The sequence below is a fragment of the Petaurus breviceps genome, unplaced genomic scaffold (genome assembly GCF_028583685.1).
Source record: "Petaurus breviceps papuanus isolate PSGF00001 unplaced genomic scaffold, PetGlider_PUasm1.0 688, whole genome shotgun sequence".
Taxonomy (NCBI): Eukaryota; Metazoa; Chordata; class Mammalia; order Diprotodontia; family Petauridae; genus Petaurus; species Petaurus breviceps.
In genome coordinates, this window is record NW_027186457.1 from 9,470,828 (window position 1) to 9,495,656 (window position 24,829).

At 39.4% G+C, this 24,829-nt stretch overlaps 2 protein-coding genes across 2 annotated transcripts in view; both read right to left on the minus strand.

The window, feature by feature from the left end:
- The window catches only part of TM4SF20 (transmembrane 4 L six family member 20), a 23,512-nt gene extending 9,648 nt beyond the window's left edge, over positions 1-13,864 (minus strand). The window contains exon 1 of the mRNA XM_069104582.1: positions 13,682-13,864. Coding sequence (XP_068960683.1) covers positions 13,682-13,864 — 183 coding nt within the window. The remainder of the gene's footprint in view (positions 1-13,681) is intronic.
- Positions 13,865-22,697: 8,833 nt separating this feature from the next.
- Positions 22,698-23,239, minus strand: LOC138174248 (small cysteine and glycine repeat-containing protein 7-like). The gene has a single exon (XM_069104425.1). The coding sequence runs from the start codon at positions 23,079-23,081 to the stop codon at positions 22,698-22,700; it is 384 nt and encodes a 127-aa protein (XP_068960526.1). The 5' UTR covers positions 23,082-23,239.
- Between the last annotated feature and the right edge of the window lie 1,590 nt (positions 23,240-24,829).

Sequence of the window (24,829 nt, forward strand, 5' to 3'; positions counted from 1 at the left end):
TTCTGGGTTTGTTACTGAATAAAATAGAGAGCACCTATGCTGGTATTCTGAACCTGGGAAGTTGCCTTTCCTTGGCATTACATTACACTTCCCAGCACTCTCAGCCTTCCTTTAAGAGGGATCCAAACTTTTTAGCTAAAGTCCTTATTTTCCATCTACTGCTCTGCTTGGTTTACCCCTCATCTTCCCCCCCCCCACACACAGGGTCCCCCACCTCCTTCAGTTTCTCCTTTCTATTGTCTCCCTTTCTTAGACTGTAAACTCCTTGAGGGCAGAGATTTTTCTCTTTCTTCTTTGTATCCTCCATGCTTAGCCTTGTGCTAGACGAGTAGTATGCATTTAATAAATGTTTGTTGACTATTGTGGGGGGGGGGAGAGAAAGCCCAAGACAGAGCATTGGGGAACACCTACAGGCACGAGGCAGGATGCAGATAATCCAGCAAAGGAGACTGGGAAATAGCAACCTGATGGATAAGAAGAGTACCAGTAAAAAAAAAAAAAACCTGAAAGAGAAAATCCAAAAGATAGGAGATGGAGAACAGGGTCTGATGCTGAATTCAGGGAGGTCAAGAAGAACAGAGATGAGAGAAGGCATGGTATGGTAGAGAGACTGATGGAGCCAGAGTTAGAGGGCCTGAGTTCTAATTCTAGCTCTGCTGTTTGCTACTTTTGTAATATCAGACAAGTCATACTACTTTTCTGAGCCTCAGTCTCCCCATCAGTAAAATAGGTTGGACTTGTTCAGTCGTTTTCAGTTGTTTCCGATTCTTTGGGACCCTATTTAGGATTTTCTTGGCAAAGATACTGGAGTGGTTCACCATTATCTTCTCCAGCTCATTTTACAGATAAGGAAACTGAGGCAAGCAGGGTTCAGTGACTTGGCCAGGGTCACAAAGCTAGTAAGTGTCCTGACTCCAAACCAGCACTCTGAGCACTATGGTGCCATCTATAAGCCACTTAGGGTACTTTTAATGATCCCTATAGTTTTAAACCTATATGACTCTATGACTAAGAGAAGTACATTGGATTTAGCAGCTGAGATCATTGATAACTATGAAGAAATTCCAGTTAAATGGTCAGAAGCCAGTTTGCAAGAAGTTAAGAAGTGAAGGAAGGAAGAAATTAGAGGGAGGAAATGGGGGATTTTTCCCTCCTAGGAGTTTGGCTATGTAAGTGAAAGAAGACATAGGATAATAGCTTGGGGTATATTGCAGGGTCAAGTGAAGAGTTTTTGTTTGTTTTTTAAAGGATGAGGGGTGATCTGATTGATTTCAGGAAGTTTGGAATGAGCCTACAAAGTATGGCTTTGTAACTTTCCGAAATTTGTCTGGTTTTGCCTATTCAATTCTTTGGTATATTGAGGCAATTTTAAATTAGATAGTTTTAGACCATAAACTTATGATTTCTATAATAATCTATTCAGTTTTCAACCTTAGAGGTAACAATTTCTGTAAGCAAGGTTTATTGGTTTGCAAAACTTCAAACAATAGCTGAGAGACAGATTATTCATCAAAACCTCCAAACCCCAATCTTCACTGATCTTTCTGAAAAAAAAAAAGTTTCTATGGAAATACTTAGGCTTACACAAGTTTTAATAGAGAAGATATTTTATTATGTATTTGAAGAATAGCCCTTGGCAAAGATTAGAATTTGGAGCTAAGGAAAAGTGGGACTTATAAAATGTTAACTTTAAAATCAAGGGAGAAACATAGCCTATATTGGTAATTATTTTAAAAGAACCACAATATTGTAAGTACTTGACATGATGACTGTTTTAAAATTGCTTGTCTTAAAACAATTTGCTATTTTGATAATTGATTCTGAACTAACCATTTCTATTAGTTAAAAACTGTTATTAAATTTAATTTAAATTCAGTTGTGAATTAAAATTTGCTTAAGTAAGCTATTTTTACATATACCTTTTTGAAGAGAAAAATCTTAAGATAATTTTAACTACAGGAGATTAGGGGAAATGTGAACATATACATCTATTGATTTCCATTTGGAAGCTGAGCTAAGGTCAAAGATAAGTAGATAACTAGGTTGGGTAGGTAATTGGGGCTTATGAAAGTACATAGGGTATTGTCTGTTAATGATTTTAGTGTTAAATAAAACTATAAGCCAATGTATTGCATAGAATGTAATTACATAATGTATTACGTTAAACAGTAATAAAACATTCATTTCTATTAATAACTTTATAACCCGGAAAATAATCTGATTTTTTGGAATTGTTCATCTATATCCTGCAATAACATACATGGTTCTATATAAGAACTATGAAATATTGGTTTATGATAAGTACTCATTAACTACTTCTAATGTGTTAGTTTTCTAGGTCAAGTAGTATTTGATGAGTGAGTACCTACTATGTGCCCAGCACTGTGGGAGAGAGGTGTATGAAATAGTCCAGGACCTGAAAAAGCTTACGGTCTTAACTGGGGAGGGCAAGTTTTACCCATGTAAAATACATAGCATCATTAGATTCTATGGACAGCTAGGTGGGCACCATGGTACACAGAGCACTGGGCTTTAGAGTCAGGAGAACTCATCTTCCTGAGTACAAATTTGGATTCAGATCCTTACTAGCTGTGTGACCCTGGGCAAGCCACTGAACCCTGTTTGCCTCAGTTTCCTCATCTGTAAAATGATCTGGAGGAGGAAATGATAAACCATTCTTGTATCTTTGCCAAGAAAACCCCACATCAGCTAACAAAGAGTCAGACATGACTAAAATGACTTAACATTAGATTCCATATGATTAAATGCTAGATTTTGTTTTTAACTTTGTATTCACAGTCCCTTGCATGCAGTAGGCCTTTAATATATGCATCTGTATGGTAATGACTGTATTTTCTTTAGGATCCTTAGAAGAGAAATATCAGTGTGTACTGGTTTAACAGCTATTAATCTCAAGAGCTGGAAAGGATTTCAAGAGATCATCTTGTCAAATTTAGATCTGGGGACCTCCGGTGATAGGAAACCTATGGTAGTTCAGCATAGCTCTGGAAAACTGTTAGGATTTTTTAATTCTTTTTTTGTTCCAATGAGATGTAGTCTTTTTTTCTACACTTTGTTGCCCATTGCTTAGACTCTTTTTCTTAGGACCAAATAAAGTCCAAACCTCCTTCCACACTCGCAGCAATTAGCTATTATGTCTTTTTTCCATCCCACCTTCTAAACAGCTTTTTTTTTCTTAAGGCCAAATAAATATTCCCAGTTTCTTCAACCCAGTTCTGGCATGGGATACTCATGGTTACCATTCTGACTAGTGACAATAGTATATGCTTTGTTAGACAAGATGGGTACACAATGAGTATTTGACAAATTGCCCCTAAATTAAGAGCTATTCATATTTCTGAGTTTATACCTTCTAGGCTTCCTACTACCTCTGTCTCCTCTTCTAATCTACCCTTTCCCTTGCTCCCAAATTAATTTTCTAATGTGTACATCTCCTCATGTCACTCAACTGCCCCTTTTAAACTTCTTAGCCTAGCATTTAAGGTGCTTCAGAATTTGGCAAGATCCTATTTTTTTTTTCAAAATTACCCCACATATTTTAATCTGCCAGCAAGAAGTGAACAATTCAATAAATATCCCCCACATATTCCTTTTATACACCCTCACCTCTGTGTTCATGCTATTTTCTGTGTCTGAAATATTCTTTCCCACCTGCTTGAAATCCTATCCAGCCTACAAAGTTCATTTATTCAACAAGCATTGAGTGCCCATTGTGTGATATATGACAGTGCTATACTTTTTTTTTTTTTAATACATCCTGAAAATAATTTGTAACCTGTTCTCAGAGGATCTCCCTATACTGGTTCTTAGGGAATTATTAATTCATTTCAAAAAACATTTTCCAAATATTTGCCCTATAGAAGGCACCATGCTACAAAGAAATAAAAAGACACAAATGAAGGATGATTTGCCCTCAATTCAAAGAGCTTACATTTTACTGACAAGATACATGTACACAGAGAAGTAAATACAATGTAATTTAAGGAGGAAGGACTAATAAGGAGAAAGATCAGGACTTCATGGAGGAGGCAGCATATAATCTAAGCCTCGAAGAAAGATTCAGATTCTGAGAAGCAGAGATGAGGAATGTGTGTATTCTACACCTGTAGGAAACTTGTACAAATTCATGGAGGTGGGAAATGGAATATTATGTTTGGGGGAATAACTGATGGTACAAATTTTATGGTCTGAACAAATTCTGGAGCTAGAGTCCCGTCAGCTTAGAGAATTAGATTGGACTCGATTTATAATAAAGATGACCTTTTTGAGGACTTTGAGAGAATGAACCTTATTTTTGTGACTCTATGAAAAGTTTTCTTCAGTCTCTACTCTTCTTGGGGATATCTTCCTTAAGTAAAATTGCCACTATCCAGTCCATAGGAGCAGGAAATAGAATTTAAGGCTCATTATACTGGTATTCTATACTTGTGCTTACAATAGTTACTTGTTTGTCAATGTAAGCGCAGGTCTAACCTTTTGTTCTTTATCTATAAAATACGTAATGTGGCATGACTTTGACACCATCAGTTAAAGTTTATTAGTAATAAATTCATTTCACACTGGAATGCGGAACCAAAAAAACAGGATTATTTTCCTCATTACTCTATAGTCATTAACCTTTCTGCTCTTCAAATCCCAAGAAGCTTTGTGACTAAAATGTAGCCAGTGTGGCTTAAATGACAGATGCGCTTTGGAAAAAAGGCTTATAAGTGCCATTATCATGTGTAGCTGCACTGACACTTTTGGGTGGAATATTCATTCTCACAACAGGCTGTGCACTGAGCTAGGCACTGGGGCAAATTTAGAATCAAAACTCCTTTTGTGTTATGTGTATATTTAGTTCCAAATTCCATTCTACTTTGTGCCAGTGTCTGTTAATAAATTTATTATAAACAATTTATTTAACTGGCGATATTTACTTCTTTGCATTTTCTCCTACAAGTCACCCTTAAATTTATTATACCCTTTTCTGTCTGACAAGCTATAACAGAGGTGCATTGTACTTAGTGTTGGACCTGAGTTGGGGACTTGTTGCTATTGAGTCATTTTCAGTTGTGCCTAACTCTTTGTGACCCCATTTGGGGTTTTCTTGGCAAAGATATTGAAGTAGTTTGGTATTTCCTTCTCTAGCTCATTTTATGAATGAAGAAACTGAGGCACATAGGGTTAAGTGATTTGCCCCGGTCACAAAGCTAGCATCTGAGGACAGACCTGAACTCAGGAAGGAGAAGACGTGAATTCAATTCCAGTTTTAGATACCTATTAAGTATGTGATCCTGGGTAACTCATTTAACCTCTCTATCTGCCTCAGTTTCCTCAATTGTAAAATGAAGATCACATTGTTACCTACCTGGCAGGGTTGCTTTGAGGAAAAATGAGATACCTGTAAAGTACTTGGCACAATGACTGGCACACAGTAGGTGCTTGATAAATGTTTATTCCCTCCCCTCCTGTGTCTACTGTAAGGTAATCATGTTTTGGGGGAAGTTATATATAATTTTTAATTATTCCTCATGTTTAGGTTACTTACATGTTCATTAATTCTTGATTATTAATGCTTCCAGACTCCATGCTTCTTTAAGAAACAATCACAAATCTTATATTATCAACAAATATTTATTTAGGTCTCGATATGTGTTGTGCCAAGGCACTGAAGGTACAAAGATATGTAAGATGATCCTTTCTCTCAGTGGTCTTAGAATCTAGCTGAAGTGTTCCTCTCTAGTTCTCAGTTTTCTAATTTGTAAAATGAGAGTTAGACAGATGGTCTTCTAGTTCTGACATTCCATGGACTGAGTCAGAAAATGAACAATAAATACAAAGATAAATAACAGCAGAAGGCATTTACTAAGTGTCAAAAAACTGGGAAAGATGAATGCTCCACAGAAGAGCAGAGGAAGAAGCCATCAAGGACCAGGGCAGTCCGGGAACAGGAAATAGCTTGTACAAATGTCCAGAGGTGGGAAATAGAGGGTCAGATTTCAGGAATAGCTAGAGTTCCCATTAGAGGGAGAAAAGGAGAGAGACCAGGATATCTCTGAGACATGTTCCATGTTAAAGGGACAGGAGATGCCTAATGACCTAGCAAAGAAAACCAAGAAGAAGCAGTCAGCGTATGTAAAGATGAGTAAGTAATATGAAATAAATATCAAAACGTAATTAGGAACAAGACAGTAGAGGGCCTTAAGTGCCAGACTGAGGGGGTTTTATTTTAGTCTGAAGACAATGCAGAACTATTTTGGAACAGGGAAACCACATGGTGAGAAACATGACTTACAAGATACTTTTGGTAGTTGTGTGGAGGAAGAATTAGAGATGGAACAGAGAGATGAATTAGTAGGTTATCACAATAGCTGGGAAAGAGGAAGTAAAGACCTTAACAAGAATGGTGGCCACATGAGTGGAGAGAGAGTAACATATGTGAGAAAGATTTCCTGGGACATTGAGAGGAAATCTCTCAGATGCTTGCAGATAGAATCTACAAAACTTGGCAACTGATTACATATGAGTGGATAAGGGCATGAATGAAAGATAAGAATCCAGGATGATGGAAGTTAAGGTCTTGTGTAATTAGAAGGATGGCTGGTGCCCTCAACAGAAATCAGAAGTTTGAGGAGAGTCAAGTTTAGAAGGGAAAAGAGAGTTTTGTTTTGGACCTGTTTCGTTTGAGATTAATACAGAATAAGCAGAAGATATCAAGGAGGCAAGCTCCTCGATACAGGACTGGGCTTCCGGGAGAGATTAGAGCTGAATTCATAGCTCTAAAAGCACAGAGGTGATATTTGAACCCATGGCAACAGACGAGATCACTAAAAAGAGATGGAGGAAGATGAGATGGCTGAGGACAAAAGCCTGGGGGACACCTACACCTTTGGGCAAGAGACGAATGATGATTAAAGGAAGGAAATGAAGAAGAAAGAGACAAATAGAGGAACTAGCAGACATTAATGTCACTGACATCAAAGAGCAGAGGTATTGAGGAGGGGGAGTATATAAAAAATCTCAGAAAAGATCAAGGAAAGAGAGAACTGAGAAAAAGTCATCAGATTTGGCAGTGGATATTGCTGTAAACTTGGAGAGAGTAATAGGAGTCCACTGATGCAGTCAGATCTTAGATTCATATGGTATTGAAAAGTGGTGAGGAAATGAGGGCAATCCCTCCTAGGAGATTTGCAGGGAAAAGAAGAGGAAATAAAAGATGCTAAGGGAAGAGAAGGTTTCTTAAGGCTAGGATAGACCAGAGCAGTAAGGGAGAGACTGAAGCTGAGGATGAGGGGGAATGATAGATAAGACAAGTTCCTGGATTAGATCAAGAGCACAAGTAGAATAGTTATTTATGGAAAAGATATGGGAACCTCTTTCTTAGAGATTGGAATAAAGGATGAGAGGACACGTGAAGATTCATGAAGACTTTGAGGTGTATAGTATGAATGATGAAGACCTCAATTTTCAATGATGCCTCAGTGATGGCCTCCATTTTCTCAGTAAAGCAAGAGATTGGGCCAGCTACTGTTGGTAAAGGAAGAGGGTAGTAGGAGGCTTTAGGAAAAACAATGTATAGAATAATCACTGAGTAGAGTGGCATAGAGAATAATTTAAGGAAGAATAAAGGGACTATTGCATGACAGCAAGGGTCCAGCTGAGATTGGTCCAGATGAGAGAGCACCACTTGCTATGGTGATGTGACTTTCTCCAGCATCATGGCAGGGTGTGTGAATGGGTATTCTCCCTAGGAAAAGGAGGTCGGCAGTGAAGGGTGATAGCTGAATTCTTAATCTGTTGGTTCCTGGCTATTAAAGAAATAAAGTGAGACCAGCATAGAGTTGGAAGTTGCTATAGAGAAAATAGTAGGTTTTAGAGGAGGAGTGGAAGAACAGGAGAGGCTCACAGGCTGAAAGGATGAAGGTGAGAGAGTTATAGGGAGAGGGAGATCTAAGATCTTCCCACTTTTCTGGATGACTGACGTAGAATGAAAATGTAGGTCACAAGAGTTGAGATAAATGAACTGGGAGAACAGGGAGATATTAATGTTTATATATTTTGAAGTCCCTAAATATGGGAGTAAGGATTGGGTTAGAGAAACAGACTGAACCAGGAACTGAGCTCCTTGAGAAAGGAGAGCTGATTGGGAGGTCACTGCATAATATTGATCGGAACATTGGGATATTGAGATGGGGTGATCTAATTGTATGAAAAGAAACTCAAAGTAGAAGAATTTTTGAGTGATAGAACAAAGAAAAGATCTGGAAATAGTGAAAAATATGCCAGTTCCTTGCCAGCACTAGGGAGGATGACCTGGGGTTTATCTTCTGGCACTCTGAGTTGAAGAGGGTGGAAAGAACATGAAAAGAAAAGATTGAGGATAAACGAGAAGTCTGTTAAAAATACAAGAAGGCTTGCAGAGGGCAAAATAAAAAGGAAGTCACAGATAAGAATGGGAAGGAGGAATCTGGCACAGTGCTTGATGTATAAGTACATCATGAATACTTTTGGCTAATTGACAATACTGGAGGTGATCTAGATGTACATGAGAGTGTGATGAAGGCAACTGAATTATAGGGTTTGGGTAAGGAAAATATGGGAATTTGTGAGCCACAGGAGTGGGGGAGTATCAGTTGGTTGGAGCTTATTCTTTCCAGGGTTCTGTGATGATGAAGGGTAGCATTGGTATAGGGACCAGGAGGTGAAGAGTAAGTGGTCAGAGAGTGGATTGAATTTCTACGTGGCACCAGCTCATGCTAAGATGACTGGGGATGAGGCACATACAGAATCTATTCTACATGTGGGGGATGCAACCAGCTCTCTGCTAGTCCTATTTTTGGAAGCCGTGATCTCTGAGCATCTTTAGGGCTTTGCCTAAAGCCCCATCCCCTTTGGATCTAGATATGGTGTTGACTTTGGTAAAAGAAGAAGTTGTAGTCCTGTATCCTACCTCACTCTGACTGCTTCTGGAGTATTATATTCAGCTCTGGGTACCATATTTTAGGAAGGATATTAATGAATTGGAATGCATTCAGAAAAGGGTGACTAGGACAGTAAGAAGCCAAAGACCATGCCCCACAAGGACTGTTTGGAAGAATGTTTAGCTTGAAGAAAAGATGGTGTGATGAGTGTCAAGTATTTGAAGAACTATCACACAAGTTAAGATTTCTTCTCCTTGATCCCAGAGAACAATTAAGGGAAGTGGGGGTGGCTAGGTAGCGCCGTGAATAGAGTACCGGCCCTGGAGGCAGGAGGACCAGAATTCAAATCCAGCCTTAGACACTTAACACACACACACACACACACACACACACACACACACACACACACACATACACACATACACAAACTAGCCGTATGACCTTGAGCAAGTCACTTAACCCCAATTGCCCTCCAAAAAGCAAAAAAAAAAACCCAATCAGGGGAAGTTATACAGAGGGAAATTTCAGCAAAAGGTAAAGAAAAACTTCGTAACAATAAGTAGCAATCAGAAATAGTTGATAAATTATCATCTGAGGTCTTCAAATGGGGGTGTTGCTGCCCCAGATATAAATTAAACAAGACAATCTCTTTGCAACTTTTTGGTTTTGAGATTGAGGAATTCTAATGTTATGTGTCGTGAGAGATAAAGTTGAAACTTGGACCTATTAACAACTCTTTGTTGTTGTTCAGTCTTGTCCAACTCTTCTTGGCCCTGTTTGGAGTTTTCTTGGCCAAGATATTGGAATGGTTTCCCATTTCCTCCTCCAGGTCACCTGTCAGATGAGGAACTGAGGCAAATAGGATGAAGTGACTTGTCCAGGGTCACACAGCTAGTAAGTGTCTAAGGCCAGATTTGAACTCATTCCTGCATCCAGGCCCTGCAACTCTATCCACTGAACTACATAACCGCCAATAACAACCATAGACAATGATTAAAACAAGTGTTACCCCCTGCAATTAAAGAACTTAATTCTGTTGTTTTCCATTTTAAAATGTCAAAGTTGCCCTCAGTGGGGTTGAGTGTGGAGAAGTAAGATACAGGTCCTTTTTGGAAAGAGCTTGTGACTGTTTATTTCAGAAGCAGTTTGTAACTAGTGCTGTGTGCCTGTGGGCTAAAGTGTTGCTTAAGGTGATCCTTTTAATAAGTAAACTTGAGCTTTATATGCCCATTAGTTTATTAGAGTGTACTCAGCCATCAGCTTCTGGCTTGAAGAAAGGAAACTTTTTCTATATCACTGAGATGGAAAGAAACCCTTCTGTGCTTACAAAGAATAGACCTGGGGGCTTTATGATCTCACCAGCACCACACCATTAAATAACTATTTCCTTCTGCTTGGTCCATATGGCTGGGGAGTTTTCTTGCAGATCAGAAGACAAATTAGTTAGCCCTTTATCTCAGAGTCCAAGAAGGGTTTCAGCATGGATAGATAAGCCACCTGGGGTTGTGATTGGCAACTAAAAACACTGATATCTGAAGAAAGTCCTCTGAAGGGAATTGGGATGCTAAATTGGCTTAAGAGCTATTCATAAACCCAGGGAATCTGACTCTAAAGAACGAAGCAGGCTAATTAAAGCCTGAGGATAAGATCAGAGTTAGACTAAGCTGTAATTGGTAAGAGTTAATGACTAATGATAGAAACATACAATTGTACTTTAGACTTTAAGAAGTTGGCCGTACATTAGGTTTCTTAAATGAGATTATCAAATTCTTATGCCTAAAGGACTATAAAACTGTGCAAACTCTTTGACTTGGCAATACCACTACTGGGTCTGTACCCAAAGAGACCAAAGAAAGGGGAAAAGACTTATTTGTACAAAATTATTTATAGTGGCTTTTCTTGCGGTGGCAAAGAATTGGAAATTGAGGGGATGCCTATCATTTGTAAAATGACTGAACAAGTTGTGGTATATGATTGTGATAGAATACTATTGTGCTATAAGAAATAACAAACAGGATGGTTTCAGAAAAACCTGAGAAGACTTAAACGAACTCATGGGAACTGAAGTGAACAGAACGAGGAGAACATTGTACATGGTAAGGGCAATAGTGTAAGGACAAGCAATTGTAAAAGACTTAGCTACCCTGATGAAGACAATCAATCATCCAAGAAAATTCCAAAGGAATCGATGAAAAATGCCACCCACCTCCAGAGAGGAAATTGATGAATTCTGAGTATAGATTAAAGTCTAATTTTTTCACTTTTTAAAATTGTTTTGCTTTGTTTCCTTTACAACACAGCTAATATGGAAATGTTTTAAATGACTTCTCACATATAATCAATATGAAATTGCTTGCCTTCTCAAAGCAAGTGAAGGGTGGGAGGGAGAGAGAATTTGGAACTCAAAATGTTTTTTAATCGTTTAAATTTTTTATATGTAATCAGAAATAGTTAACAAAATAAATTTTAAAATAAGCTACAATTTAAGGTAAATGAAATAAAGTAATGAATAAAAAAAAGACTATCAAGTTCTGAGTTTAAAAGCTATTTTAAAAAAAAAGGAGAAAGATTTAGCATATCAAAGACATCAGTAAAGTCAATGGAATAAGCCTAAAGGTTTCTCTAGACTGAGATATCACTGGCACTTAAGTTCAGTGTACTCTAATTTCAGGCAAGGTAGCTAAGAAGGAACGAAAAACCTTCCTCTTGACCTGTAAACTGATGAATCAACAATCACCTATTAAATGCTTACCTCATGCTAGACAAGCAATACAAAAACCAAAGCCAAATGGCCATCTAGTCCAAACCTCTTCATTTTATGTAATGCTAGGGTGCCCCTGGGCCCTGCTGCTCAGGGCCAAGCACCTGAGTTATATAGCAAAATAACAGGTTAGACTCATAACCTGATGGGCAGACTGATGGCCCAGATCGGTATTAATTCTGTCCTTGGAAGTGTAGTTATAAAATTTATGAATGATTTATGACTGTGCTGACAGACAGACCAGCAGGCAGATGGGCATGCAGACAGACAAACAGAGACAGAGATCCTCTCCAATTACAGTCTGGGGTCTGGACTTGTCTCTTGTGTTGGAAAGATAATAAACTCATGCCCCCATGATGCAAACCAAAGGGAACAAGTAAATATACATGCCTGGGTTGACCACAAGTAAAACTAGTTTTTTAGGACCCAGTTTATAACACTCTAATGGTGTACACTTAGAAATAGGTGCCAATAAAAGAGGGACTTTGGAGTGGTGCTGTTTGTGATTGTTTCTGCTCTCTTTTTGCCCTAGTCCTAAAACCATGCGATACTTCCTTGCCTCAAGAGATGAATGCAAATCCCAGCAGTCTATGTGGTTCTAGGTCATTCTTCTACTCCAGGAAATGCATGGGAATAAGAAAAATGCAGTCCAAAGAGGAAATTACTTGCCCGAGGACACATAAAGTAATAAATAGCAGAGCCAAGATTTGAACCCAACTTCTCTGACTCTGTATCCAGGGCTCTATTTTGGGCAACATGGTCAAAATTAACTAGAATTCCAGTTCCTCCAAATGTCTTTGTAAACTAAAATAGTCAATGTGTCATGGGTTATATGGAAAATGAATAATATTCTTTGGCTATTTCTGTTCACATGGGAGCTTTGGTGCTGCTTCTGACCATTTGGTGAAAGATTTGGTGAAAGATTGTTGAAAGAACTTGGAGTTTTAGTATGATGTGCAAAATCCTGACAGGTGTCCTGGTCCTACCCACACCCAGAGAACAGGGCAGGATGCTACATCTATTAAAAGAAACTGTTTCTGGCTTAGGCCTCTTTGGCTACAACTCCCCAAGTAAAATGGGAATCCAGTGAGAGTCGGGGAAGGACAGCATCATTCTCTACCCTAGTATCATAGCATCTACTGCCAAGGGACCTACTATGATGCCAAATATGCCTGTGATAATAGATGGATGAAGATGGATGCAAGATCTGAATTCACTATTCTATTAAAAAAAATACTAACTGAGACCAACCATAATGCTAGAGTCAACAATTGGCCGAGTCAACAAGCATTCATTAAGCCCTGTGGGAGGACCAATGATGAAGCATGCTACCATCTCCCTACCTCCTGATAGAAAGAAGACAGGGTACAGAATAACACATTTCGCTTTTGGTCATGGCCAACACAAGAATTCATTTAGCCTTACTATGAATATTTGTTATTTGGTTTTCTTTCTTTTTTTCCCAATGGGGAGTGTGAGAAGGGAAAGAAATCAGTTTTTCTTCATTGAAAAAATAAAATGTAATAAAAAAAAAACTCATTGACCATTCAGATATACACTACACTACTCTTCTCAGCAAGGAATTTGAATGAGGTTCCAGATTTATGGTATCATGATCCAAAGTTAAATAGTTATAGGTTTTTTTTCAATCAATGTTCTGTTCCTTACTGACCACTACAAATTCAGTATCTTTACTCTTACCCCAAAATACTTTAGGATTTTGGTAGAGCTAGGGTTCATAGTGTGACCCTTGATTCTTATTAATAAAATCAAACATCATCCTCAAACTGACATTTATGGAGTACTTTAAAAATTTCAGTGTGTTTTATATATATTAAGTTATCTGACCATTCAACTATGAGCTCCTTTAGGACAGGGACTATCTTTGCCTTATCCTCAGAGCTTAGCACATCATGTGGCATATAATAGATACTTTATAAGTGCTAGATGGCTCATAAACTGACCTTATTAACTCCATTTTACAGATAGTACTCACCAATAAACCGGCTCCTATGATTCCAGGGTACCACCACTCAAAGCAAGATAGGGGGTTTTGAAACAGCTCGCCATCTTCAAATTTGTAAAAGGCTAAAGGGATTATGTTGAGAACTATTCCCAACAGCAATAGAATAAGCAAGCTAAATCCATTGCAGGATGTCCAGCCTTCACTGCAAGTCATTTTTCCTCTTGGGTTCAATCAGAAGCTCAGTCTAGTGTCAATGTGGTACTGTTCAATGAACACCTGTCTGTCCACTTTTTATCTTGTGGTTCCTAGTTAAAGGTTAGCATACATGAAATATGAATATGGAAAATAGTTCAAAGTCCAATGGGTTTATTTGGAACTATGCCCAAAGGGCTATAAAACTGTGCATAACCTATGATCCAGCAATACCACTGCTAGGTCTATATCCCTGTAATGTAATGCCAAAAGAAGGCAACTTCCCAGGTTCAAAATACCAGCATAGGTGCTCTCTATTTTATTCAGTGACAAACCAAGAACAGAGAAGATCAAAACATGACATCATTCCAAATACAGCATTTACTAAGCGTGATTAAATAATCTCCAAGTACTACCCCACCCCAGGACCTTCCAATCATTCAATCAATTACAAAGTCCCTGTTCCAAATACTTCTCCACCCCAGGCTATACCTTAATTAAGTCCACCACAAAGCCCCTCTTCTCAAATGGAGATTAGTTTCCAAACACAAGGTCAAAAGTTCCCCACCCCTGGATCACAATTGAATCTACCCCAGAGTTACATCAAGTTTAAACACAGCACTTAATACCCAAATGGAGGTCTTTTCTTCATCTTGACACGAGGCAAGTTCTCAGCAATCTTAGTTCCTGGGGAGACAAGGCAGCAAAACAGCCATGTCTCCTCAGTCCTTGGCAGCTCAGGGGGCAGGTCTCAAAAGTCCAGGGCAATTCAAAGCGGCCACCAGCAATCCTCTTAGTCTCTCTCTCTCCATGAGGTGCTGCTTCCAAAAAGATCTTCCGCCTCTCTCTTGTCTCTCCAAATCTACCTCACCAGCTCCTCCCAGTTCAGGACTTTCTTTTCACATCAACAAGCCCATCCCACAGGTGGGATTAACAAACTCTGGGTTTTAACACAATCAATTTGAAAACCAAGCCAATACAGGGGAATCTTTAATTGCCATTACTATCACAATCCCAAAGAGAGCATGAAAATGGGAAAATAACCTACTTGTACATAAATATTTATAGCAGCTCTTTTTGTGATGGCTAAGAACTGGAAATCAAAGAGGATGCCCATCAGCTGGGGAACGGCTAAGCAAGCTATGACGTGTGATTTTAATGGAATATTATTATGTTATAAGAAATGGCAAGCAGGGTGATTTCAGAAAAACCTGGAAAGACTTACATGAACTAATACATAGTGAAGTGAACAGAACCGAGAGAACGTTGCGCACAGAAACAGCAATATCGTTCCACGAAGAGCTATGAATGACTTAGCTCTTCTCAGCAATGCAATGATCCAAGACAATCCCAAAGAACTAAAGATGAAGCATACTATCCATCTCCAGAGAAAGAACTGATATTGTCTGAATACAGACTAAAAGCATGCTATTTTTCACTTCCTTTCATTTTTTTCTTTTTTCGAGTCTTTTCGTACAAAATGACTAATATGGAAATGTTTTACATAATTGCACATATATAACCTATATCTGATTGCTCACTGTCTCAGGGAGGGGAGAGGAGAGGGAGAGAGGGATAGAATTTGGAATTTAAAACTTTAAATAAGAATGTTAAAAATAATTGGGAAAAAAAGTCCAATGGGTTTAAGGATTACAATAGATCATACAAACAATGACGGGAAGAGAGGATGATTAACAAATGCAAGAGGTGGGAATTAGACAGGGACAAACATGGTTCCTTTGTAACAAATGTTGACATTTCAGAGAGCCACCGAGGGAAGAAAATGTTGATCCTAGGACGCTGTCTTATCATGGAGATAGTTATATAATGTCGCTAAGAAACTGAGAGTGTCTCCATAATCTATGGTTTATTTTATTTTTTCTATTTCTCTCCCCTAGTTATTTGATGTCCCTAATATCTTTGTTCTAAAAGACTTGCTGGTGAAATGTATCAAAAGTTTCAAGACAAGGTGAGAAATATTTTCTGGATAGAAAAGCCTACAAATCTATTCAATTCAAATGGGTATTTGTTAAGTCCCTTTCTGAGTGTTCAGCACTGTACTATTAATATAATAAATTAATTCATTTATAATGCAGTTAAATGTTTTATGTTCCATTTCAGGATTCCCCCCCCCCCAAAAAAAATATGGGTGAACTCTCTTTTCCAAGACAATGAAGATTTTTTTTGACATTGTGAAATCAGGTTTTGGAGACTAGTGGTCATTTTTCTTTAAAATGGCATCCATGTGAGGTTCTTTAAGTTCTTAGGGGCAAGACAGCTAGATAAATAATGTGGATAGGAAAGTCAATAGCATTTATTAAGTGTCTATCATGTGTCAGGCACTGTGCAAAGGGCTGGCAATACAAAGAGAGGCAAAAGACAGTCACTAATATCAAGACGTTCATAGTCTAAAAGGGGAGAAAACATGCAAATGACTATCTGTCAAATATATATATATATATATATGTAATGCATATATGTATAATAAATTGAAATGTTGAAAAAGGAAAGGTTTAACATTCAGGGAGATCAGAAAAGGCTTCCTGTAGAAGATGGAATTTTACCTGGGACTTGAGGGAAGCCAGGAGGTGGAAATGAAGAGGCAGAGAATTATATGGAGTCAGGAGATGGAGCATTTTGTTGAAAGAAATGCAAGGAGGCCAGTGTCACTGCATCCTACAATACATGGTAGATTTTAAAGAGTAAGAAGTCTGGAAAGGTAAGAGCTTGGGAAGGGCATTGAAAGTCAAATAAATGATTTTATGTTTTACATATAGAAAGGAAAGAGACTAAGGCTTGGAAAGAAGGGACGCATAAAGATGAGGAAAGAGAGAGTGAAAGTGGGAATTTTTCACTCTTTGAATGCTGAACAGCCATTCTTAATACATTTAGATGTATTGTTTCACATTCCTTTGGTGCATTATTATATTATTTTCCCCATTCATCACTAAGTTCATCTGTGGAAAAATTATGTTTTTGATTTTTTTTTGCTTTGGGGTTCCATCAAAGTCCTATCTGTAAAGCTCAGCACAACACAATGGATATCTCAGAACTAAATAAATGCTAGACAAATGGATGAGAAGAGTGAGCTTGCAGTTAACACTAAGGATTTGAGGTTATAAAGAAAGGCTAGATGCTGATTATAAAGGGAAAGGTGATTGAGGAGAAAATAGTCTAGTCTAGTCAAAAGAAATTCCTTAAATTTAGTCAAATGACAAAAAAAAAAGTTTTTCTCAGAGAAGAAAAAATGGAAACCAGGAGTTGGCTCAGTTGGACATTAACCTTACAGTCTGGTAACTAGTGGTCCACATGCCTCTTGAGTATGAACTTGTAGATGAAATTACAGTGGGAGCTGATGTTCCCTTTTCACCCAAGGATATCCAAACATACTCTTCCAGATACTGCCCATTTCTCAAATGCCCTGTCTTCAATCTTCTAGCAAAGTATATTTACAGCAGCTTATGTTTCCAATGATAAATAGTAGCTATTTTCTGATAGCAAGTAGACTTTAATAATAAAGTTTAGGGATCACTGTAGAAAATGAGTAAAATGGCTGGCACCCTTGTATAAATTGAATATTGAGTGAAATATATAAAACTTGGGTTTCCAAGCTTGAGGTTCCTCAGCTTTTTGAAGAGTTTCCCAATTAGTGGGAAGAATGATGATACAATGTACCCTGCCTTTGGGAGGGGTAGAGTTGGTACAGGAGCTTTTGAAAGGAGAAATATTCTTTGAAAGAGATACGTGTTGCTCTTTCTAGGTTCTCTTGTGGACCAGATTCAGGGGAGAGAGGAATGCTTAAGGAAAATTCAGATTTATAGAGGAAGCTGACTCCTCAATATGTCACTGATTCTCAGTTTACCTTCTTAGAGATTCTGGAGAAAGAATTTCCACTCAGATTAATTAGGGTCTCTCTCTTGGCTCAAGCTGAGATCTTACCTCACTCCCATTGAAGAGCTCATTGATATTTGCGCAATTTTCTGGTTTGTTCTAATCTGTACAGATTCTCAAAATTCTGTTTGATGTTTTATTTGGATAAATGGGTTTCCTTACTCTTTGCTATTTTTGATGGTCTTTTACATACCCAACATTTGGTGAGAAGGGACCAAACTGGCAGGTATAAGCTGAGGGCTGCCTTCCCCTTCTTCAAAGTTAAGGACTAGAAACCAGGGAAGCAGCTTTTGTTTTAAAGCCGTTGTGCTACCCAACCACCAATATATAGTGTGGCAATTAGATGTGACTGCCCTTCTCAGAAGAAAAAAAAAAGCATCTCGCCATGTTCCTTCTTCTGCTCCTATTGAGCCAAAAATCATAGTCTCCCTTGGCGGGGTATAGGACAGATTCCAAAGGGGTGTATATGTGTGTATACATACATACACATGTCATGTATCGATGTTTGTGTGTATATGTGTGTAGATAGGCAGACTTTCCCTCCTCCATCCTCCCTATCATATGTGCTCCTTTCCTCTTCCTTCCTTATCTCCCAGCCTCCATCTCCACCCCATGCTGACCACCCATCCCCCCCCCCCCCCAGAAGAGAACTCAAAATCTCTGTTTTATGTCAGGCTTTCCAGGTTGTCACCACCACCCCACCACCTCACTATACAGACATGGCCGCTCTTGTCATCCTCCCATTAAGTTGGAGGATCTTTGAGCCTTACCATCTTTCCTACCACTATACCTTTCAGGTCCCACATCATTGCCCTGTAACCTGCCAGTGCATCTTAAGTATATTCCTTCCCCCCACAGCTGAACCCTCTTTATATGTTGTCTCCCCCAATCAGAATGAGAGCAGAGACTGTCAAGCCTATTTGTATCTCCAGAGCTTAGTATAGCATTTGGCACATTGAAAGTGCTTAATTAAATTCTTTTTTTCAATTATTCAACCTCTGTCTTGGACACAAGCTGGCTGGGTGACTGTGGGCAAGTCACTGAACCTCTCAGTGCCCCAGGAAACTCTTCAAGACTGCTACAGGGAGGGGAGCTTCCACACTGGGAAAAAGAAGGAGATCCTAGGTTGTACCATACCCCCACTCCTAATGTTTCTGTAGATGCCTAAGCTCACTGGTGTGTGTGTGTGTGTGTGTGTGTGTGTGTGTGTGTGTGTGTGCATGCGCGTATGTGTTCTCTGTGCTGGCATCAGTAATGTAGAAGTAAGAGAAAACCTGGGTTCAAATCCTGACTTTACTCTTAATTATTTTTGTCATCTTCAACAAGTCAATTTACCTTTCTAGGCCTCTCTTTTCTCATTAAAAATTAGATAATCCCCAAGATCCCTTTAAAATGTAAATCTGTAATAATGTGCAACCCATCTGTTTCTTCTCATCTTGTGCAATTTTTTTTGCCTATTTCCTTCCATAAATCTTCCATAGTGTAATTATTCAATATTCTGGAGAAAACTTCCTGTGGGTGATGTGACATTTCATCACTACCAGGGTAACACCTGAGCTGTCCATCTGTTATCTCTCCCCCTCACTCTGTGATGGGCCACCCTCCTCTTAGGGACAACCATGTCCTTGAAAATGTCCTTCATGGTGTTCTTTACGTGCACCTTGTCATTGACAAGGGGCTGCAAGTCCATGTTGGGCCCACCAGGTACATGCAACTATATTGAGATGAACAAGGGGAGCTTAAGAGGCAACTGGATCTGGCGGATGAAGAGCTGTTCTCCATGCCAGGAAAACCTTGGTTCAGATCCCATGTCTGACACATCCTGAATGTGGGATCCTTTCAGGGCTTTAGGCAATTTGCTGAGACTCAAAGTCCTCACCTGCATTAGTGGAGGAAGATTCCTCCTCTGGAAGTCCCCTGTATCACTGAATTGGGAGGTCCAGTCTCATCTATTCCTAGGGGTCCTCACTATTTTAATGTAGGCTGTGGCAAAGCCTTTGATAAAATAATCACTTCCCAGAATTCTCCTTTTAACATGTTACACTGACCAACCTAGTATTCACTTCTCAAAGGCAGGTAGAGTTCAATTTACCCCTCCCCCAGGATTTTCCAGTCCATTTAAAGGAATTGGTGGGGGGAGAGGGGGCACCTATGATCTCTGCCAATGGCTCTGCCTCTAATTATAAAGATCTTTCTCATTCGCTCTAGTTCCATTTGGCCAACAGTCAGATTAGATATTGTAGAGGAATGTTTACTTCAAAAAGTATGATCGCAAACAAATTTACTGCCCCACCATATGGGTCTTAATACTTCCCCCTGCACTACTTCAGTCTCTGGAGTGGGGAAGGGGATTAGGCTCCTACCATAACTCAGTTCCTATAGAAGACAGTCCCAATTCCAAGTCCAAAATGACCATGGGCTCAAATCCCAGGCATTCTGACTTCTCTGAATTTACCTGCTGGACTGGCTAGCTACAACATCCCTCCTGAAATCCTGGCTCCAAAGTCACCATGCCTTGAATTCCCAAATCTGGTGGAAGTTACTGCTGGCATCTGAAACTAAGTACAAAAAACTCAGAACAGAGACCCCAGGCCCATTTCTCAGAGGTAAGGTAAAACAGGGGCTGGGGGAAAGGTACCCTCCCTCCAGATTCAGCTCACAATGAGCCACCTACATGTGACTCAAGCATGATCTTTACCGTTCTGGTCTGGCCAGTTTTAAAAATGACCTGGTAACATAGACAATCAAGGAAGGCTATTCCTACCCATATTCTAGGAAAATGTGGGCCATAGGGTGCCTCCATGTGAGGTAATTCCCTAACCCAGGACAAGCCCCTTACAAACAAATTTTAATTTTCATGTGTAGATCTGCTTATAGATGTTACCTCTGTTTTGTGTAAGCTCTGACCAGTCCCCTCTTCCCTTGGCCTCAGTTTCCCTTTGTGTAAAGATAATATTCCTTCTGGCTCTAATCATCTGTGAGTCTCCAATTCTGTGTCAAGTAAAAATCACCCAGCAATGAACAGAAGTTAGCTGCTTTAGGTTAACTGGGATCAAACTCATTCCACACCAAAAGTTCAATAATATTTCTATTGGCCGTGAAGGAATAATACATAGATTTCTAAAAGATAATTAAGGGTGGAGGGGAAGCAAATGGGATAAGGGGTGAGGGAAAGAAAATAGTTTTCTGTTTTGTTTTGTTCCTAAGCTAGTTAAGAGAGTGGTGCTACAGATGGGAAATGTTGCACCAACTTTCAGATGCAGTTTCTGTATTTTTAGTTTTACCTAACTGTTTTACTTTGCTATGAGATACCTCTCACAAAGTGGAAGTAATCTGTAAATATATGTAATATTTTTTAAAACCACATCAATAAAACTAAAAGTGGAAAAAAATAAATGAGGATCCAGTGAGTGGAAATAGGAATATATAGAGAAAATTTTCCTTCTATCCATTTGCTTAGCAGAGGAGAGCTGGGATAAGGCAGGGATACTACAGAGGGATGGATTATGGTGCCAATGCTAACTAGGTTCTGTGTCACCTAGTACAAACTAGAAAGCACACAATTTTCTTCCTCTACTGAATACTCATCCTAATTCATCCCGATTCTTTTTTTCTTTTCATAGAAGTTTCCTTTTTTTTTTTTTTTAAGGCCATTGGGATTAAGTGATTTGGCCAGGGTCACAAGTCTAGTAGGTGTCTGAGGCTGGATTTTAACTCGGGTCCTCCTGATTCCAGGGCTGGAGCTCTACTCACTGTGCCACCTAACTGCTCTTTCATAGAAGTTATCATAGTTGGGATGGTACCAAAAGAGCAGGAGGGACCTCTAAGCAACTTTCCAGCCCCTTTCCTTTTTTGCCAATTGCACAAAACTACCCAATGAAAGATCATTGTGTGTGTGTGTGTGTATATGTATATCTAAGAACTGAACAGGGGAAAAATAGTATGCCCTGGAATATATCACATTCATATTTAAATGGTGCGAAAGGGAATTTAACACTACATTCTTGTTATATTTAATCCAATCCAATGAAACAACTTGAAAATGTCATCAATTTTCTGATGAAGAATTCACTTTTTCTTGTACAAAACTAACATGGTATAGACTTAGTTTCAAAGTCAAGTACTATTTTGTGGGACTCAGTGCATGTATACTAACATCATTCTTAAGCATTTTTGTTTTTTGGAGGGGAAAAGTAGGGCAATTGGGGTTAAGTGACTTGCCCAAGGTCACATGGCTAGTTTTTGTGTTGTGTCTGAGTCCGGATTTTAACTCAAGTCCTCCTGACTCCAGGGCTGGTACTCTGTTCACTGCACCACCTAGCCGCCCCCCTTAAGCATTTTTAAAAAAATTTTCTAACCCTCCTGAAATCTCCCAGGATTTTCTGCCAATTATCAATACTCCTGCCCTCTCCCCAACTTCACCTCTGGCCATATCTTCCCCATCCCATTCCCCAACTTCATCCTGGGACACAAACCAAAGGAAAAAAAAAAAACCAGAGACAGAGTGTATCTTTAAAAATTTTATTTTATTTTATTAAAAGATTCTCACCTAGGAAAATTGAGGAGCAGCAGAAGACATAAGAAATATACGGCATACAACAAAATTAAGTAAGGAACATTTAACATAGAAATGAATGGGAAAATGTAAAAAGAAAAAAATTTAAAATTACAGCTTCATTTCACTTATCTTATTATTGTGACACATTCCCCTCAACACCCTTGTCTTTCTTTTTACCTGTCAGTAGCTTCTATTAGATTGAGAGATTTTCAGTGGAAGAAATTTATTTTTAATCAATATAGTCATGCTGCATAATGATACACACAAACTATGGACTAAATTTTATGATACACTGATTATAAGTGAGTCAAAGAAACACATTCTGAAACAGAAGAGTCTTACCTTCATGCTTCACATGTGCTCCCAGCAGGTCCTTCCTGGAGGCCAAGCCCTGGTCACTCCCCTCTAGCAGCAGCATTGTTGACAGCAGCATTTCTGTTGGCAGCAGCCCTTGCCACAGCCACAGCCCTTGCCACAGCCACAGGAGCCACAGCCACCACAGCCGCCACAGCCACCACAGCCACAGGAACGGCGGCAGCAGACGACCATGGGGCTACAGCAGCCCCCACAGCAGCCACAGCAGCAGGGGCAGCAGGCAGAGCAACAGCCCACACGGTAGCAAGTACAGCCACCACAGCCACTGCAGCCGCCACAGCCACCACCGCAGCCACCACAGCCACCACCACAGCCGCCACCGCAGCCGCCACAGCCGCCACCACAGCCACCACAGCCGCTGCCACAGCCACCGCCACAGCCTCCACAGCTTCTTCTACAGCCACAGCAACCCATAGTATCAGTTCAGTGGGTTCAGGTGAGGTGAGGTAAGGAGAGAGAGAAAACTCAGAGGAGGTGAGGGAAGTCTGGTGCTCTCCTTCTGCAGAGCATCCCTTATATACCATTCCTGGGGGACTTGACCCAGGACACAAGATTCATCCTTGTTGTTGTTTACCCTGATTTTTATGGCAGAACCTGACTTTGTGTTATTTATTTTCTTACCAAATACCTTCGGCCTCATTAACTCACTTATTTTAGCTTTTGCTAAATTTACTTGTTTTGAGTCATATTTGCAATGAGAACAAGAAATGACAAATATTTAGTAAACCTTTAACTTCACAGAGACTTGCTTATGAAGTGAAAATCCAACTCTGATGTGGAAGCCTAAATCTGGAGAGGCATCAGAATTAGCCAGTCTCCATTTTCATTGTCCAGAAGCATCCTTTCTGGCCCTTTGAGACTGAAAGCTGGAAGGGACCTCTAGTCTAACCCCTTCATTTGACAAATGAGCCAACTGAGGCCCCAAGAGCTCATGGGAACCCTCCTGCGGCCACAAGGGCAGTGAAGGCCAAAAGCAGTAACTGAATCTGAGTCCTCTAAAAATAGCTCTTATTCTTTCAGCTGTACCACACTGCCTCCTAGACCTAGGTGATCTCCAAAGCAATCTCCATGTTTGAAATGTATGCTCCCATAAATTCCTTCCACATCTTGGTGGAAAGAAAGAGATGTAAGCACTCAAAAACTAAGTTTTCTTTCATTCCCCACCACGCATCCCCCCAAGACACCATGTTTATTAGACTACTGGTCTGGGGTATAAAGATCCTGAGATCTCTCAGGTCCTTGGCCATCATAGTTTAGATTGACAAGGAGAAATGACTAACTTTGCAAATCTTGGGACAAGGGCTAGCAAAAATAAGACCAACAATAATGATATGTAATTCCAGGCTTGGGAACATCAGATCACATTGGTCCCAGGATATCTCTGTAACACAAGCTATAAAAAACGTAAGTGAATTTCCTTAATAAGCTTGGACTTAGTCAGAGGTGATAAAGATAGGAAGAAAGTAATGCACTATGACCCTGGGGAAATCCCGTCCAACCTTGGCCTCCTGTTTTCATGTTCTGTTCCTCCTGGTAGAACTTCCTCTTTGAGATTACCCCCTGCCAAAGATCCTTCCTGATCTCATTCATACGTCACTTATGCTTTTCCTTCCTCAAATAATCATAGGTCTAGTTATCTGTTTACATCTTATATCCAAGGGAGTAGAATGTAAACTCCTTGAGGGAAGGACCAACTTGTATCCTGTTCACAGAGGATAGTGCCTTGTGTACAAATAGGCACTTAAGAAATACTTTGTTGGTTTGAGATACTTTAAGAAGGCTGATTAATGAGATGACCCCTGAAGATTCCAGAGGATTGCTAATGAAGCATGCTACATATCACATGACTGAAAGGTGATATACTTGGGGAATAGGATGAAAATACACATAATTGGATTTGGCAAATGTATATATTTGTTTACCTGACAAGGATTTTTTTTCCTTGTTTACCTGAAAGGAAGAGGATAGTCACAGACTGCATTGCTGAACAAAAGAAAAGAAAGAAGAGAAAAATCATTGAACTGCATTTTTTTTAAGTGAGCAAAAAGAAACACACAAGAGGACAACTTTGACAATAACATATTAAAGCTATTATAGAAATCCTTTTTTGAATAAAGCACACATATGTATATAACACAGATTTGAGGTTTCTCATAAAATGT

What these genes read in the sequence shown, in the direction of transcription:
- LOC138174248 (XM_069104425.1), bottom strand. Translation starts at nt 23,081, where the DNA reads ATGGGTTGCTGTGGCTGTAGAAGAAGCTGTGGAGGCTGTGGCGGTGGC.